The sequence below is a fragment of the Etheostoma cragini genome, chromosome 3 (assembly GCF_013103735.1).
Source record: "Etheostoma cragini isolate CJK2018 chromosome 3, CSU_Ecrag_1.0, whole genome shotgun sequence".
NCBI lineage: Eukaryota > Metazoa > Chordata > Actinopteri > Perciformes > Percidae > Etheostoma > Etheostoma cragini.
Genome location: NC_048409.1, coordinates 24,365,791 through 24,385,340, shown reverse-complemented (window position 1 = coordinate 24,385,340; position 19,550 = coordinate 24,365,791). Strand labels below are relative to the sequence as shown.

Here is a 19,550-nt window from a genome sequence, read left to right as displayed (position 1 = left end):
GGTGCACATGAGTCATTAGTGTGGGCTCAGAGTTTGACCTCATTGTATTGAACATGTCCAGGGTGCTGTCATAGTGTTAGGGTTGGAAATAGATGTTGTGGCACACTACATTGTGGGTGCTCCACAATGCAACCGGCCACGTGTGGCTACAGTTGTCTTTTATTTACACGGAGCAGCGGCTGTAGACGTCACTTTTTTTAGTTGCACTTTACTTACAATTATCCCCCCCCCCCCCCCATATAATGAATGAATGATCCAGAGACAACATGGCAGGGAGTTAGAGAGAGGAAATTTCACACATACTTTAACTGTACTAAAGCTGCAAGCAAGAGAAGACAATATTGCAGATGATCCTTCTACAGGCCAAGTCACACCAATGCAGTACAGCAGTATTAGTTTCTAATAAATATGGCAGATTAGTGTGGCATAATGTTACATGATGACACATTCCCAAGCCTTATTTTTGGACTGTAGGGGCAATGGAGGGAAAGTGGAAAATGGCTATTTATATCCAAGATATCTCTGAACAAACTTAGCTGGAAAGGAAGTGAGGGAGCAAAAAAGAATTTAGAGAGAGAGAGAGAGAAAAAAGAGTTGAGTTCCCATTTCGGATTTCCCACGAAGTCAAGGTCCCATGCATTTCCCTAAAAGTGGTCAGTGGGATTCAAGCCTGTATTCCCTTCCCTCAATCTAAACAACATAATGTTTAATTTGGGGTTACCAAGGCTGTATGTGCGTGCATGCGGGCATGTGCGTGCATGTGCATGTGTGTCCGTGCGTGTGTTTAAGAACATCAGCATAGGCTGTGCTGTGAAAAGGATGGAATAACCCATGTTGTCGCACCTGGTTGCATATGGCATCAGAGCCTATAGTTGTAAAGCTCTTCTGCTGGCCAGACGGCAGATATAAAACAATGTTTGTATTGTTTCTATGGCTTTATGCCTCTCATAGTGCTTTTATGTCATATCGTTTATAGCTTCAGAGCTATAAAAGACGGAATGAATAAGCTGTATTGCAGCTTCAGCTAGTGTGTGTAGGCAGGAGGAGAGGACAAAAGCTCAAATCTGATACCAGTGGATCATTATGCTGATAATAATTTATTTTTGTGCCTCGTACTTTTAGTGTTAATAAATTCTGTTTTCAAACTATATAACGCCCACTTAACCCTAAAGGGTCAACTTTGGATTTAAGTGATACAGAAGTGGGATAAGAAAGGGTTAAAGTCTGACAGCTGCACGAGATACTGGTGGTCAGATACAGCCCCTCCTTCTTCCAAATCTGCACACATGTGCTGCCTCAGCATGAGCCTGCAGAAACACACACACACACACACACACTCAGGAACACACCTTTACAGTCTGCACACTTGCCAAGAAAATCTGAAAATGAACAGATGAATCTAGTTGACATGTTGCGTTTTTTAACGACTGCAACCCTATATCTAATGATGTAGCTTTGCTTGTTTTCTGCCGTCTGTCCAGTATATTCTCACACAGTGGTGAGAGAGAGACACAAACAGAAAAGAAGAGAGAGAGAGCGAGTCTGGAAAACATTATTCAGATTCCTGCAGCAGGGGCTCTGATTATATTGGCAATGAATAGAAGGAGAAAGGGGGGCAATCAAAGGAGAAGTACAGAGTTTAATCTCTGACACGGACACTGCTAAGTCCTGTACAAAGTGTGTGATTTTTCTATAGGTCACTCGCTGTGAGCATGCAAGGAGATGGAGATGGAGATGGGGGGTTATTATCAGGCATTTAAATGTCTGCCTCAGCAAAAACCTAATGGCTCCTTATTGAGTTTCATTTCGAAAGGGGTGACCAGTAGAGGGCATTGTGAACAAGAAGTGTGTGTGTGTGTGTGTGTGTGTGTGTGTGTGTGTGTGTGTGTGTGTGTGTGTGTGTGTGTGTGTGTCTTCAGTGTGTTCTCCTACATTGTCCCTATAGTAGTCTTTGATAACAGATAGAGACAGACAGAGAAGTTACACCTGCTCTCTGTGAATGAGTCCACTGAAGCTTTTTGCGGCTTTTGCCATTAGGTGCAGTCAGATTCACTGTGTTCACTTGGAAGGAATCGGGAAAATAGGAAGTCACTTTTGATGACATTTTGAACATGTTTAGAGGCTAAAATCACGTTCAAAACTTGCCCAATTTAAGCCTGTTGGGTGCTGACTCAGGCTGCAGGAGGATAACACTGTGTGGGCAGCACTGATGTGTTTTCATTTTTCTCTAATGGTTTTGAATACAGCTGTGCCTTTCCTACTGTGACATGTCAAAATTTCTGCTGTGAAAAAGGTCTAATTGCCCTCCACTTTTATTTGATTATTCATAGCTTGGTGGTTGGGGCTGCTGTGAAATTAAAACTGGGTTCTTTTACTCAATTTACTCTTTTGTGAAGAGCCTTGGTGCTAACCAAAAACCCCTTGAAGGATGTTTTCTTTTCCTTGGTCTGAGTGGAGGAGCTGAATAGAAGCATTCATAGAGTGACCTTGACTTCACCTGAGCTCTGTGAGCCAATGAGGACAGGTGAAGGCTGTTCAAATATCAGATTTTTAAGATTAAGTTTCGGCTTTTTGGCCTTTTAATTTTAGACAGGACAGTTAGGTGAGAAAGGGGGGGGGGGGACATGCAAGAAATTGTCACAGGTTGGATTCAAACCCTAGACCTCTGCGTCAAGGCATAAACCTCTCAATGTATGTGTGCCTGCTCTACCACTGATCCAAATATCTGAAACAAGAGAGATTAAACCCATTCTCCGCCTCTACGGTTACCTGCACTGGTATATTCCCTCAGTTACTGGTTCTTTTTTCCTCATTTCCAACTTTTCCAAACTCTACTGTCTACTTTTCCTGCAGCTCCTTTTTTATTATTATAACTTCTATCATGATAAAAACTAGGGGTGGGAAAAAAACGATTCTTAAATGCATCTCGATTCACTCTAGAATGATTCGATACTCGATTATGATAAGTTAATAATCAATTTCCAAAAGAAAAGAAAAAAAGGTGTTTATTTTTTTTAATAGTTGAGGTCTCCAGACATTTACAAGTTAGAAAACTGAGTGACTGAAAGAGGATGGCATAATGGACAATAACAAAAGAAAAATGCCCAAAAGCACAACAAAATTTAAAATACACACACACATGATTGAACAAGACATACAGTACATAAATTAAGCAAAACACATTAAATCTGACCACCTCATGTTTCATGTTCTAAGAAGCCAATTCTCCACCTTTAAACATGACTGAGCCTCTGACATGGAAGATCACTGTGAGAGAAGGTGACTTTCACAATCATGTTTAAGGCTTTAGCACGGAATGACTACAAAAGAAAAACCTCAGTAGACAAAACATTTCATTACAACTTGTGTTTTACAAATACAGGATATGTCAAAATCTAACAAACTCAGATTTATATGTGTATTTTTAAAAATGTAAAGAAAAAAATTGTTGCATCGTAATGCATTAAGTGGTTTACAATCAAATCGTGAGTTGTCCAGAGATTACCGCCACTAATAAAATCCCTTCTGCACATACACAGTTCTCTTTTTTTCAGGTGTGTGTTGGCAAAAGATTAAGACACCTAAAATGGACCTTAAGACATGGAATATAAAGTACCAGCAAGCGCCACATTTCTGGATTTATGGGACTATTCTCTTAGATCAGCAGGAAGGAAGGAGTCATCCTAATGAGGCCTATAAACGCGGGCTTTCCTGCTGCTGCTTTGCTCTTTGATGCTTCTTCCACCATAGAATGCCCTACTGTCCAGCATCAGGAGCTCTTGAGATCTCTTTCGGGTGTACATTTTTTAATCTAAAAATGTGTGAAGACTGACAGATATGAGAGGGGTATCTAACTTATCATCTAACTCTTGGTAAGAAAGCTTATACGTGTATTGCCCAAAATGGATAACTGTCCCTTTTAGTTGGGATGCCCAAGTTCAAATGGCATTCTCACTTCAACAGAAACTAAATTAAACAGACATCAGGCTTCAAACTATCCCTCTTTAATGTCTATATATAAGTCCCACAACTGTAGTGGAAACTTGTCTTTGTTCTCAGCAACACACCCCCATTGCCTGTAAGATGTCAGTTGTTATTAGTGTTAACAAGCAGATGCATTAGACTGCTGAGGTCTTTGATCTGCAGCAAGTTGGTGTGTGTCTGTGTGCGTGTGTCTGTGTGTGTCTGTGTGTATGTGTGTGTGTGTGTGTGTGTGCGCGCAGCACTGGTCTAGAGTAATTACACTCCCTGTAATGATATTGGACTAATGATGATAAGTCCCTGTGCAGGCATCATTGTGTGTGTGTGTGTGTGTGAGCAATATGCAGCATTAAGAGCTGTATCTATGACAGAGGTATTCTTGGCTGCTGGGGGGGACTCTATTTGCTCAGATAGATTATTTGTTAGATAGATTATTTGTTGTCATTCTGCGATTACTTTAAGTTACCCGTTTTCACACAAGCACGCTTGGATTCACACACACGCTTTGGCATCAGGACACATTTTTTCCTTTTTCATCCTTTTCTCTCTCCAGGTGTGGTTAGGGCCAGATGTGTGTGTGCATGCGATAGGAGATGTGTTAGCGCTCTTATACCCTTCCTTCTCTTAAGAGCAGGGAGAGAAAATGAGAGGAACTATGGTACGTTTCTTAGCATAAATGCCTGTTGGGTTGAGGAGAGGGGGACAAGGAAAAAAGCAAAGTGAGAGAGAAGGAGGGGGTTATATGTCACCCAACACAGGGACTATTTCCTCTGGAGGGAGGGAGAAAAAAACTGGGTGAACGAGTGGCAAGCAAGAGAGTCATAGTGAGGTGTGTGCCTTTTGTGAGCAGCAGTAAGAGGAGAAGCTATGGCAGCTGGCTCTCAGGACGAAGGGGAGAGCCTCTAAAAACAAACTCGGCTAAATAGTGGTTGTGACGCGGCGCTGGAGGCCACATTCTTATAGCGGGACTATTGCTGCATTGGGAACGTAAAGCCCCTTCCAAATCCCTGGAGAGCAGGGAAGGAACCATGAAGTACAGACCTTTGGTAAGACACCCGGCCACACTTCTTGCAGAAAAAATCAGTCAGGACGTGGACAAAATCAAGGCACCTGATGGTTTAGTGGCAGTCGAGAATTGGTTGTCTGTGAAAGGGTTTGAAAGGTAAGGAATTATGTGAGAGATGGGTTCACTATTGTTCAGGCTAACGGCGTGGGGGACTGAGTTTATTGGATTGGAAGAGGGAGAATTTGTAATGAGTATCTACTGTGGTATTTAAATTGTGTAGAAACCTTGGCAGTGGGCTCTTGAACTTTGTGGACATAGGTGAGAGAGAGAGGTGAAAGTCAAAGCCATAACAGCAACATGCTTACCGTAACTGTTACCTCCTTGATCTCAGCATCCTTCTTCACCTTGACTGTGTATTTGTCATGTTAATGTCAGAGCTATTAGAATTTGAATCTTGTGTGTGTGTGTGTGTGTGTGTGTGGGTGTGGGTGTGGGTGTGGGTGTGGGGGTGTGGGTGTGGGTGTGTGTGGGTGTGTGTGGGTGTGTGTGTGTGTGCAGTCCCGGGGCGAGGCAATCACATGGTGGTGTTGTGTGGCCAGGCAACATTCTTTGCCTGAGAGTAACATTGAGCATGTTAATGAGAAAAGTGTGTATCGATGTATCGGGGATGAATTAGTATGTGAGACTTAAAAACTTTCTTTTTTGTGCTGCATGCATTTTACTAATAGAATATGCTGAATTAAGCCCCTACAGTTAAACACGTATAGGAGTTTTTACCCTCAGATTTTGGCACATGCATATGCATCCATAAGGATTTGATCATTTTTTACGAGCCTTCTCTGCTACAACAGTGTGTGTGGCAGTTGGAGTACCGATTTGTGAGGATCGCACAATGCATTGAGAGATTCCTGACACAGTTGTCATTACTGCCTGCAGGGCATCGGCATTCAATAGGTAGTTTATGTTGGGCTCGCCTCACTCTCCTCAGACTTTCAGTCACTTTCTCAACTGTGTCACGTCTGAATTGTGATGAAGTAAAACAACTTCTGAATGGCTTTGTAAACTAGCTCATTGTACCTGGAATACAAACCTAATGACTTGAAAAACTCAATTCTCCATGGAGTATCGTTGGTGTCGGGTAAGTTGTAGCTTAATTCTTGCGTCTGACTGACTGACTCATAAATGTCTCGTAAAAATGATACATGTTTGATTTGAAGATTAACGTTAGTCACTCAACTTGAAGTAACAGAGTAAAGGATTCATGCCTGTCCAGTTAAGGTGTTATAGGTTGTAATCAGTGACCAAAATGTGATACTCCACAGCGATCAAAGTTCAGGGTAAGCTATAGAATGGAACACCTGGAGCTGGTAAAAATGCAGCAGAGTAGCGACTTGCACTTAATCATGGTGGGTCCTTAGTGAAGTAGTGACTAGATATGATGTGTAGAGTACTCCCAGCTGCTGGTTGTGTTGTTTTGGCCCACATGTCATGTGGTAGGCTGGTTCATTTCTGCCGCCTGCGGGGAGGCTCAGCTAGCTCGTCCCACCTGTCTGACTGCTCTGCAGAGGAGCTCCATTGTCTCCAGTGCTTCTATGGTAAACATAATCGAAATGTAATAAGCTTGGATCCTGTCCAGGTGTGGAAAAATGGTAAATGCTTTAAATGTGCCATATGCCAGCCGCACCAGAGGTGGTGCGCGTCAATGTGACGTCAAAAGGACGTAGATCTTATAAAGATAAAGATAATAAAGATAATTTGTTTATTAGTCCCCAATGGGGAAATTACTGCACTACACTCTGTGTACACACTTTTTGTTAGTACTCACACACAGGCCTGAAATACACACACATGCTCAGGACCTATACATGCACTATACATGGAGAGATGTCAGAGTGAGTGGGCTGCCAGCTGAACCAGCGCCCTGAGCGGTCGGGGGGGTACGGTGCCTTGCTCAAGAGCACCTGGCAGTGCCCAGGAGGTGAACTGGCATCTCTCCAGCCACCAATCCACGCTCCCAACTTTTTGGGTCCATACGGGGATTTGAACCAGTGACCCTCCGGTTCCCAACCCAACTCCCTATGGACTGAGCTACTGCCACCCCATCTACTGCCATCTTGTGTCGCCCCAGGATTTATAGCTACCAGAGGTCTACTTTTTTCAGCAGCGCACGACAAAGCGGAAACAGGAAGCCTTAATGAGCTCGATGGCAACTGGATGCCAGAATTCTTAGTGACTGCAAGTCTCTTTTTAAACTTCTTGGGTTAAGATGGTGAATGAAAGACTTGATCCAACGAAGCAGGCCATCAAATCAAATCGAAGCACTGTTTTGTTGCTTACCTTTTTCTTCTTCTTCTAATCCGTTGAAATAGCGAAGTCGGTAGCCTTTGCTCAGCCCACCTCTGTTCAGGAGAAGATTGCAACTAGTGTCTCGACCACCACACACACACAAGTATTAATAGTTACAGCGCTTTCATAACACATTTGCGCACGCCAGCTCAGCTGCGGCTACAGTAAAAAGAACCTTAGTGTGATATTTATTGTCTTGCTTTCAGTTCCACCACCATTCACCTGCAACACCTGGTAATACAGCTTGCGTTCACGTAGTCAGACATAGTTTTCTTCCGTTGTTAAAATGTAGATTTAAATCAAGCTGATTAATATAATAGGACACCATAAGCCCTTGCATGACTTCTGATGTCACACTTGGCATTATTGTGACCTTATTACAATTTCACAAGGACCACATTCGTGTCTCAAAAAATGGATCAAGACGGTCAGTATTTCTTCCCTTTATGCCCCTTTCTTTCTACCAACTAGTGCAGACCAGATGAGACAGGAGGAGAAATCAGAGCCAGACAACTGATTCATGGTGGAAAAATGCAGAAAAAGGGTAAAACATTCTGCGACTAGCTACCATCTCTTCAGCACAACCACACGCTTTACTCATTTGGTTGCAACTTTAGTTTCTCAAATCATGTGAAACAGTAGTCGAAAGACGTTGGATGTGAGTTCATTTTGAGGACTGACTTCTGCACACCTCTGTTTTCCTTTTTGCATATTTAACCTGCAGCTTTCTCATATGCAAAAGTGTAATTTCAGTTGGTTTAAGCGCTCTGGGCTCTGATTTGTTCCTTAACTCTTTAAATCCCTTTTCAGTCTGAGAAAGACAAACTGCATGTAGGACTGCTGTATGTGGCCTAGTGTCATACAGAGTAAAATAATTTTACATAATCTGATATCCGTCCCATGTCAGAAAATATACTTTTTATTGACTTTGTATATGGATTAGTGCAATTCTTAAACGGGTGCTCCATCTTACTTGATAGCACTACTGTGCCTGTGCTTGAGGGTTGCACATTTTTAACAGAAAGCTTGCATTTCCAAATCAAGTTGTGAAGGGAAATGGGCATTCAAGAATCAGAGAAGGTCTAATGAAAGACACTATAGAGTTGCCATATGGTAAATATAGGATCCAATGTTTTTTGGAGCCCGACCCATATTGAAGACTAAGGGTCAAACTATTGCGGCGTCTGCTGCTTTTATTTTGACCCTGCCTTCTTAAATCTGTGTCTTATGAGTACCCCCCTTTATTGATGCCCAATACTAAATGACTGAACTACCCTTTTAATTGTTTGGAATCCAAACAAGTACGTAGTGTAGAGCTGTAATTAAGGATTATTTTGTTGTTCATTTTTCCAATTGTTTAGTTTGAAAAATGACAAAAAATAGTGAAAAATGTATTCTTCAGAGTCCAAGAAGAGGTCTTCAAAATATCATTGTTTTCTGTCCAACTCCCCTAAAAAATGGCTAGCTATTCTTCATGTTTGAGAAGTTGTAACTCTTGACATTTTTTGCTTGTAAAAAAGATTTTACATAGAGAGATAAGACTTGTCAGTACTATTATAGTATACTAAAACACAAGTGGAGTTGAGTGACACACCTCTAAGATCCACAGCCATATTTTAATTATGTTTGCTAGTGATGAACACATACACGTTTATGGCTTCTAAATGTAGAAAAAGTGATTACAAAACCAAAAAACAATGTTCTTTGTTGAAAGGTAGGTATAACATTCCATAAACCTATTTAAGACTCAAGTGCTCAGTGTTGGTATCAGCAATGATAAAGCAGGACTGGTACAACCCAACCCAACACAAAAAGCCAGTAAAGTGGATACACTGTCAACTTCTCTCACTTCAAGCCTGGTTATGTAGGTTTAGATGGCTGTTATGTCTTGAAATTCTCATCCTTATCCATCCATGCGCACTGTAGGGCCCAGTGAAAGCAGCAGGTTAGATGAGTGTTATATAAACAGTGTGACATCTGAGCTCTGTAAGCGCACCCGGGGCGATATGTGAATATCAGCCTGCTATTGTTCACAGGCTGGCCGGATGATTAAATCCCTCTGCTTTCTCCTCTTTTCGCAGCTCTTCTGAGATGTGGTTGCTTGTTCAATCTGTCCTGTGAAAGAGGAAGGGGGGGACTAAAGGGAGGAGAAAGCACAGTGGAAATAATATAGTGAGATTCAAGATGTAAGTGATTAAAGTAGGTGGCGAAAAATACTAGGTAGCATGAGGGACATTTAAATAGTATTTTGGACTGTTGGTCACAATGACAGTTTGGTGATGTTTAGCTGGTGTAATGTTGATTTGATAGTGAGAAGGAGAAATGTGAAGAGTCAGAGGATCATTTAAGTGATTGCAGTTAATCCTGACGGGAACGTGAATGTCTGTAACAAATTTCATTGAAATCCATCCAATGGTTTCTGAGACATTTCACTCAAAACCAAAAGTGTCAACCTTATGGTGGCTCTAGTGTCATAATCTGGGGATTACCAAAGTCTGTAGGATTTATTGTCTCGGATCCATGAATGTCTTTACAGAATGTTCTGTTATGCCATACAACAGATTTTTCAGCCTGGAACAAAGTGGTGAACCACCCGATATTGCCATACCAAGTAACATTGGAAAATGATGACCAGCCTTAATTGTTCTCTGCACTAAACATTTATTAACATACAGAACTCCTGGTGTTCCTCTAGGGTTTTGTTGTTGTTGTTGTGGTTGGCATTGTGAGAAGATGTGGTACCAAGGAATGGATGAGAGAGGTAGATAAATAAGGAAGATCTGACACTGTGGTAGACGGGGATGGTTTTCGACTAATCTACTCTACTAGGCATAGGGCTGGGCGATGGGGAGAAAATCAGATATCACGATATTCTTAACCAAATACCTCAGTATCGATATTACGGTGATATTCTTGGGTTGACAATTGGTGCCTTAACAAAATATCTTCACACTTAGAGTTTAGATAAATAATTAACATTAATTGGACATATGGTCTATGGGGAGAATAGGCAAATAATATAACAGAGACTAGAACAGTTTGGTAAGTTAAAAAAAGTACATAATTTTACTGTAATGCGGCCTTTAAAATCAGGACAAGGCTCCACTTATGTCACGATATCCAAAATCTAAGACGATATCTAGTCTCATATCACGGTATTGATATAATATCGATATATTCCCCAGCACTAACTGGGCAGATACTTGTTTTGGGAAAACATAATCAGCCAGTTGCTCTTCTTAACGTCTGATATGAATATTGTACTACTGTTTGTTGGTTTACATATTTATTGAAACCTGCCCTCATAAACTTATGCAAGTCAGGCACTAATAGATGTAGAGGTCTTAGCAGCGAGTTGTACCTCTTTAGGTCTCCTCCTGCTAATTTGGCTCCAAGCTATTTGTTTACTGCACAGGATTTGGAAAACATGACGATATGTACTCTAGGAACCGGGTAGGCACATACTTGGTGTGTTCCTGAGACCGGGTGGAGGTCCGGTGTGCGACACTACACACAGGAAAGCCAAACAGTGAAAGCGGCATTTGGAAACAATGAAGTAATGGAGAGAGAGGGTGAGAGACTGTCACAAGGAGGGAAACTGACTGAGAAAAACAATGTATAGAGGAGGAAGAAAAGGGGAGAGGTGAGGAAACAAGGCTCTGCTTACTTACTTCCCCGGTGCCATAATACTGCATAATAATATTGTAATAAACATGACATCTTACTGTAAATGTCAGTTTTTTTACACCTAACAGGGATTTAACATGTGATGATGGATTTTTACTTTTGGTTTAAACACCCGCTGTCTTGTAATTCTTTCCCAGGAAAAGTCCTCTGCTCCACAGGAAGTCATATGTTTCATATGTTTCCAGCTGCAGCAATGGCAGTTGTTGCTGCAGCTGGGTAGAAATGGATAGTTAGCATTAGCAGCAATAGCTGAACTAGCTGAACAGAGTAGTACAGAAATCATCTGAAAAACCATGAAAGAGGTAAAAAAAAACCAGACATACTTTTTGATTGACAGTTGAGAACTGCCGCGACTGGTAACAAGGAATGTTAGAGTCACACTCACTCATCTCTCAGGGTGCGCAAACACACACACACACACACACACACACACACACACACACACACACACACACACACAGCTGTGGTACCATTGCTTTCTGTTGAGATGTGTGAAACAATAGGTCACCAGAGCTCATGGCGTCCAGGGGTGAGAGAAACAAGGATGTATGGGATGTTGGACATGGGAACTCGCACATGCCTGTAATAATGTGATGTGTTGTTTGCATTGAAGCAGCATTTTGTTCTCTTCAAGGGGAACTAAACGCACCTGTAAAGCCTCCAGTGCTAAAGAAGCCTACAGTGAATGTAGCCAGTGTGTAGTAAAAAGATTTATCTATTGCATATTCTACAAGCAGTTCTAGTCACTTTAAGTGAATTGACTGGATTTGTGCCACTGTTGTGTCCTTGTGAGGACCATTGCACACTAACACATATGCTCCCAGTTGTTACAGCATAGATTTAGAAGTAAGAGTGGGGCACAGATGAAAGTTTGAGTCATCATCAAAATGAGAGGTGAGTCTGCCCTAACAGGCTTCCACTTAGCCAGGCCACTTGCCTCTTTGAAAGGCAGTAAAGGTAAAGTGCAGGGTTGGTTCAGTTAATTAAACAGCATAAGCTTAACCTGCAGTGCTAGCTAATGTTATTAGGTTTATTGTTACCTGCTGTGGTGGCAGTTCTGCCTCCTTTAAGTGGACTTACAGACACAGATCATACCAGTGTCCCATGGCTTCTACCCATGTGTGAAGCACCATGATTCTCCTTTGGAACCAAGGATCAAACATCATCATGCACACAAAATGAAATCTGATCAAGATGTTGTGCACATGTGTGTTCTGCAGTGAGAAGACTAGGCTATGCAGTGATTGAATGGGGTCGGTGTTGTGTTATTGAGGGCGCTGCTGTGTGGAATTTCAAGGAGTATTGTTAACTTTCCAGCCAAGTGTAAATGCAGGACTGGAGTCACAACCAGGCATCCACCATCTTCTCTTCCCCAAGTTTTTTCTCTTCTTTCTCTAACACCTCTCTCCTCTGTTTTATTATTCTCTCCCGTCTCACCCCTTACTAATTAATATGTTCTCTCCTCCCTGAAGCCTTCTCTTCTCCTCCTTTAACCATCTCTTCTTTGTAGTCTCCTGAGAGATCCAGACTACTGTACTGCTTAAACAACAACACCTGCTGTGCTGTGCTGTGCTGTGCTGTGCTGTGCTGTGCTGTGTGTGTGTGTGTGTGTGTGTGTGTGTGTGTGCGCGCACACACTCACACGCAGGTTGTCCCTGCTTCCACCCTCAGCACAAAGTTGAGTTGATTTTAGATCTGTCCAAATCAGTGCATTTTAAACATGGACGTGGGTAACATTCGCAGTCTTATGCGTAAAACTCAAGTCTCTATTTTAGAAAAAGGCTTCCTGGGCATGCGGTTTGATCAGCCAAACGATGTAAGTGTTGCACTTTAACTTCACTTGTTATTCTAAGTATTTCTATATTTTTATTTATGTGCAACCTGGTTGGCCACTTAGGTCAAAGTGATACATTTTCCACCCACATCTGGGTTGACTCAATCCTAATTTTCAGAGGTGGTAAGATCACTTAAAGGCTAAACATAAATCTCCTCTTTATGTTTTTGTATGTGTTTGAATGAATGCAAGGTCTGTGAAGAGCTTTTAGTTTAAACAGCCATTGGTCTGAATGTGCTCTATTGTAGGGTTAAAAGCTGTGGGGACTTCCTTTAAGTCCTAAAAGATGTGATGAGAACTTATGGGACAGGAAGGACTTAGTGATGTGTGAACAAATAATTATACAAAAAAGTGTTGATTGTACTAAGTTTTGGATTAAAGAAGATGACAGCCAATATTTCGATAATTGATTAATCATTTCAGTCATTTTTCAAGCAAAAAACATTCCTTCTCTTGTTACAGCTCCTCTAGTGTGCCGATTTGCTGTTCTTTGAGTTTATGACACTAGCGTGCAGCCTTAGTCCTCCGTCTGTATCCTCACAGAATGCTTTCAGGGACAGTATTTAGTGTGGGCCACAGATGAATAAACAGATAAATGTATATATTTAGACAAAACAGATGTTAACAACGTTTCATTATAGGGACATAATTTGAAATTGGGCAAAATTCAATGTTGGAAAAAAGGTGATGAACTGCAGTACATTGCAGAATATTGCAATATGTTTAAAACCGCAATGATATCAAATTGTAACATAAGTATTGTGATGATATGGTATCATCAGGCCTCTGGTGATTCCCACCCCTCTAATGTAGTATGTATGTATGAGTAAAACACAAGATATTATGCAGCCTGTGTAGACAGCTGGGCTGATTAAAATAGAAGCGTATCTGTCCCGTCAGACACAGGTGAGACAGACGACCATTAAAATTTGCCTGAAATGTGCTCTTTTTTTCAATTATTCTATAATCACAGTTCAGTGAGAAACTGTTCATACCTACATATAGTCATCTGTCTCCTAGTTGGGGCAGCACTGATTCATGATTTCATCTGCTGGTTTCTTCTAGTCCTCTCATTGCTCCTTCCCTAATAAGGATGGATAATGTGAGCATGATGTGTAGCTTTTGGTGTTCTTCGCTCCCTTCCTCTCCATTCTTCATTTCTGTAATTTGTCCTTGCATAGGACCGAGTTTGATTGATGAAGTATTACACCACACCACATCACATCACGTCACCAACCCCACCTACTCCCTGTCCTCCTCTAGGTGGTGGCGAGTGACGGGGTGCGGGCTATGATGGAGTCGGCCCTGACAGCCAGAGACCGGGTGGGCGTGCAGGACTTTGTCCTGCTGGAGAACTTCACCAGCGAGGCCGCCTTCATAGAGAACCTGCGCAAACGCTTCAAAGAAAACCTCATCTATGTGAGTGGGTGTAGTGAGGAGGGCGGGGGGGGCTTTAATTGCATGTGTTAGACAAATTCTAATTTCCAAGTTGATATTGGAATGAGATGCTAAGTACATTAAAAAAAAAAATCAAGTACAAGTAGTGTCTTTCCTGGTAAGAGATTTGGAGACTTTATTCAAAATAGATAAGAGAATGCCCTATAAGCCTCTCCTCAGACCATTTTAACACTGATCTTTGGGATGGTTTCCTGTAGTCTATTAGGATTCTACTGTATTTTCACTAGAATAAGCAGTGTTAAGTTTAACTTGGGAGAAGGCCAAGACCCGATGATGATGCAGATAGCTGTTTGGTCTTACCTCAATTTTTAAATTAAATTTATTTAAATCTTCTTCTCAACAAAGTACTGGGGGAAATCTTGAATTAAATACACTCATTGTGGTTAAGTTGAAAACACCCACACTTATAAACAGCTAATGTGGACCTGTCAAAAGGTGATCGAGTTTTGGTCATATGAATGTAGTGTGACTGCATGTTCCTTCTCCATCAGACATACATTGGTTCAGTTCTAGTGTCAGTTAACCCATACAAAGACCTGGAGATCTACACCAAGAACCACATGGAGCGATACCGTGGAGTCAACTTCTACGAGGTCTCACCACACATGTGAGTACACAACCTCTGCACACTTTACAGTATTCAACACACAAAGGAACACACACACATTTAGGAAAGACACACAGAGATCAAATGGAGAGAAGTTTCAGCAATAATCCTTCATTAAAAACAGTCTGTCTTGAATGGAATGATTTATTGCACTTCTTTGCCATTACAGGTGAAACATATCCCTCCCCACCCCCCCACCCCACGATCAGCTCAAACATTGACTGCATCGATCATAGTAGATGGCATTTTTTTCAAACTGTTTTCTTTTTTTTAACTTGAGGATGACATTAAATGTGTTGCACCTGCTTTCTAAATGTTGTCGCAGTGTGTATGTTTAGACTGGATATGAATATTCATCCTAAGCGCCACTGTCACATAGTCAGCCAGCTACGTAATGCTCTCGTGGTCTTTTCTTTGTCAGTCAGACTGTTTGCAAGACGTCATGGCATGAGACAGAGTGTTTGTTTGAAAGGTTGCCACAAGAATGGTCAGGGAATTCCCGTTTAATCCTCTCGGACCCCATAGGTCAGCTATAAAACAATCATTGTATTATGGAGACTCGAAGTGGCATCATCAAAAGCATTTTGGAATCTCTCACTAGCTCTTTCTCTCTGCTCTCACTACTGGTGTTTTTTTTCCCTCTCTTTACTTCAACCCTCAGTGCATAGGGCCAAATGTTTTCTCTCCCTCTGAGTGGAAAGAAAGATGTACTTTGGCAAGTAGAAGTGGAGAGTTTGAGAGAGGAAAAGGGAGGGAGAGGTGGAAAGTAAGCAAATGATGGTACCAGGCAAGAGATCTCCTCCCTTGAGAGGGAATTCCTCTGACCTGAGCCTGACCCCCCCCCCCCCCCCCAGTAAATAAAGCAGCTATAGCTAAACTGGTGATTTATTTATTCTAGCTAGTTAGTCTGGTGTCAGAGATGTGTCCAAACAGGCTGAAACAACATAGCAGTGCTGATAACAGCAACAGAGCTGACAAATGATACTGTAACTAAAACTGGTTTGCTCCACACGGGACTTTATGGTTCATACTAGTGTCTTTCCATGTTGACACACTATGAGATGCTGTCATTTGTTTACATTCAGATTCAAGTTTTGTTGTTTTGTTGGCACACTGTAGGTTGTGAAAATGTACATTGCTATTTTACGCATTCATTCTGTTAAGTTTTATTTATGGATTAAGTATGTGATAACTATTTGGCTTTTCTGTGCCCACTGTAAAAATATTTTGTGCACCAAATGTTTCTAAATGTGTTTCCCCGTTTGGAGCCTGATTGTTGTTCAATTTCTCTTACTCTTCTCAACATCCTGCTATACACTTGCCTGATCATGTCTCTCCTTCCACTCCTCCAGCTATGCAGTGGCAGACAACTCATACCGCTCCATGAGGACAGAGAGAAAGGACCAGTGCATCCTGATCTCTGGGGAGAGTGGCGCTGGGAAGACCGAGGCGTCAAAGAAGATCCTGCAGTATTACGCCTTCACCTGTCCAGCCAGCGAGCAGGTGCAGACCATCAAAGACCGCCTGCTGCAGTCCAACCCCGTGCTGGAGGTGAGATGCCACGGCACTATATATTTACCGAGAGCGAAGCTGTTCAGCATATTGGTTTTGTGGTTTGAAATCTGTCTGTTGTGAGTCTCTATCGAGTGCTATCTTTTTTTAACAGGGGTTCAATCATCAGCCACTCAATAGCCTGTTTTAATCAAGAGGCATTGATTTGCTCTGATTCCACTTGCCAACAATCAGTCTAAGTTTACAGTGGCCCGCAGGGGTGAAAGAAAAATAAAATCCTGTTAATAACCAGAGTTTCTTTTTTGGTTTTGTATGATTAATTTGTGGGATTTTGAATGTAACAGATACATATTACACCACATCGTTGGCTAAGTTAAGAGAAATTGTGGAGCTTGCAGTTAATATTTTTCAACTCCACTGTGATCGATATAATGCAGTTTATTTGATTATCCTGGATTTCATTGTAACTTTTAAATGCCTCCCCTAACTAAGCCAATGAAGCTAAATCACTTTTTACAACACAACCCTATTTAGCAGGAGGAAAAGAAGAAAAAATAGATACTGTATATAAGTTTTTCTTTAAAGGAAAAATATATATACAAAAATATATATATATATATATATATATATATTTTCGTCTTCTTTTTTCCCCCCTGCTAAATATTGTGTTTTAGTGTTTTAAGTGTTTTAGCGTTGTTGGCCCAGTTAGAGGAAATTGTTGCGCTTGCAGCCAGTATTTTTCAACACCCTTGATAGATATAATGCAGTTTATGTGATTATGCTGGATTTTGTTGTAACTTTTAATTGCCTCCACCCCGACATTTTGCAATACAAAAACTGCATTTTTGTATGCTTTTGATAACTGCTCAGTTTTGTTCAATTTGCATGTGTTCGATTGAACACTTATTGATACTCACATATTATTTCTTGCTCACACATATACTTGAACTATTTTGGGAAATGAATGTGAAACTGTAAAGTATAGAGGGATTCTGTGTTTATTGAAATAACAGTGTTTTTGGAGAATCAAGGCAATACAGAGCTGCGGAAGCACTTGTTTAGATGTCTGGCATGTCTTTGCCAGATGCTTTCCAGATGTGTATAAGTGTGTGAGTGTACACTATGCCCTGTATTCTGTGCTTCTGTCCCAGACAAACATCGCAGGAGATCTAATGCCTGTGGCTTCTATTTATTTCACTGCTACCTCCTCATCTGCCATCCTGTCTTTATCACACCTTTTCTCTCGTTTCCCTGTTATCTCTCTACCCCTTAATCTGTCAATCAACACTCCTCCCCTTGCTCTCTTTTCTTCATCCCACTCTATCCTCTCTCCAGGCCTTTGGCAATGCCAAGACCTTGCGTAACGACAACTCAAGCCGCTTTGGCAAGTACATGGACATTCAGTTTGATTTTAAGGTGAGTAGGACACTGGCTACACTAACACTACGTGTCATGTCTTCTTCATAGGAAAGCAGAATGTTGCAAGAACCAAACATATTGTTACCTCAAAATATAAAAACCAAACTTACTTTGTTTTTGTTCTCATATTTTTGCATAGAATCTCTGCATATGATTATTTTTGTGTGTGTAATTATTCACATCATTCCTCCCTCCCGAATCCCTTTTTATGGGTACACAAAATATGTTACGACAAAACCCCTGTCAACCTGCACGTTATATCCACCCTGCATAACACCTCAGTACCCCAGCCTTACCCTCTCCTCCTCTCACCCTTCCTCCCCCCTCCCTCCCTGGCCTTTCTCCCGTCGGCAGGGTGCCCCAGTTGGAGGCCACATCATTAACTACCTGCTGGAGAAGTCCCGTGTGGTCCACCAGAACCACGGGGAGAGGAACTTCCACATTTTCTATCAGCTGATCGAGGGAGGGGAGGAGGACCTGCTGAGAGCCCTGGGCTTGGAGAGGAACCCTCAGCAGTACCAGTACCTGGTCAAAGTAAGTATGTAGTACCTGTATAAAGTTGCAGGAGCTATTTTGGAAGCTCATGGTTGCGGAAGTAAATGTCCTATTTATTTTTCCCATGGACAATGTTACATGACTCACAGTTGAAGCATTTCTGTGGCTTGAATGGAAATGAAACTCTCCCTGTTAAATCATTTGTACAAATGACTAATAACTCCTTTACAAAGATCTACTTCATTGATAAAAGGTTGAAGGTACAAGCCTGTGTCCATAAAAACTTCAAGGTAGATGTTAACTATGATGATTTGAACGTATGTAAAATGTATAAAAACGACTAGACCTATGTTATATATTTTGTTGAGTTGTGCACGTTTTCACAAATGTTTCCAGCAATGTTCAACAGAGAGAAATCCATAATTTTAATCAAGGTATTAGTCCATTCCATTCTGTCAATTGTCTGTGGCGTCACATTCCCTTTGCACTACGTTGTGTTGTGGTTGTCTGTCAGTAGCTGTCTATTGGTTGTTGATGTTGATTGTTTTTAACTATATATTATAACCAGATGAAGTATTTAAGTCATCTAAACTTAAGTTATCAGAGAAATAAGCTGAGCAAAACTTAGTGGCAGCTTGGCTTACAGCCCCTCCGAGACCTCCCCTGTTCACAGAACAGTGTTGGAGAAACATCATTTTTTAACATGAAACTGCTTTAGTCAGTACTTGTTTTAATCACGGGATCTGTTTGTTAAGGAGAGGAGAAAAACTCCCGGTAAAAACCTCTTGGACGACAAACACTGAGAATAACCGGGAGAAGCTGACTGCATTGACCACATTGGTTGTAACAACAATAACTCCCATGATCCCACGCTACGACACTATGTCACCAAGCTCTATCTTTGGCTATTGCTTTGATCGAGAGACCCCTGAAGGCAGAAAATTACGTATTGCATTTAATATAGTTTATTTTAGATGTACGATATACAGTATTAGTAAGTGTATATATAAGTTTTTTTTTTTTTTTTTAATTGTTCATACATCTGCAACAAAACCAATTCATAGTAAAGTCTCAATAGAGTAATTGTCCAGTTACACCTTTGGCTCTGTAGATGAATATAAATCCTCTGTAAATACTGTAGCCAAGTTGCAGCAAATCTCTATCTCTCTCTCTCTCTCTCTCTCTCTCTCTCTCTCTCTCTCTCT

At 41.3% G+C, this 19,550-nt stretch overlaps 1 protein-coding gene across 3 annotated transcripts in view; it reads left to right on the top strand.

The window, feature by feature from the left end:
- LOC117941697 (unconventional myosin-Ic-like) overlaps positions 1–19,550 on the top strand; it is a 62,510-nt gene that overhangs the window by 24,943 nt on the left and 18,017 nt on the right. For 2 of the 3 annotated variants that reach the window (XM_034866702.1, XM_034866705.1), the window contains 5 exons: positions 14,118–14,273; positions 14,804–14,919; positions 16,272–16,470; positions 17,767–17,847; positions 18,205–18,384. In XM_034866702.1, coding sequence (XP_034722593.1) covers positions 14,118–14,273; positions 14,804–14,919; positions 16,272–16,470; positions 17,767–17,847; positions 18,205–18,384 — 732 coding nt within the window. Of the gene's footprint in view, positions 1–4,767; positions 5,028–14,117; positions 14,274–14,803; positions 14,920–16,271; positions 16,471–17,766; positions 17,848–18,204; positions 18,385–19,550 lie in introns of those variants that run through there. The other variant, XM_034866704.1, reaches the window with a different exon arrangement.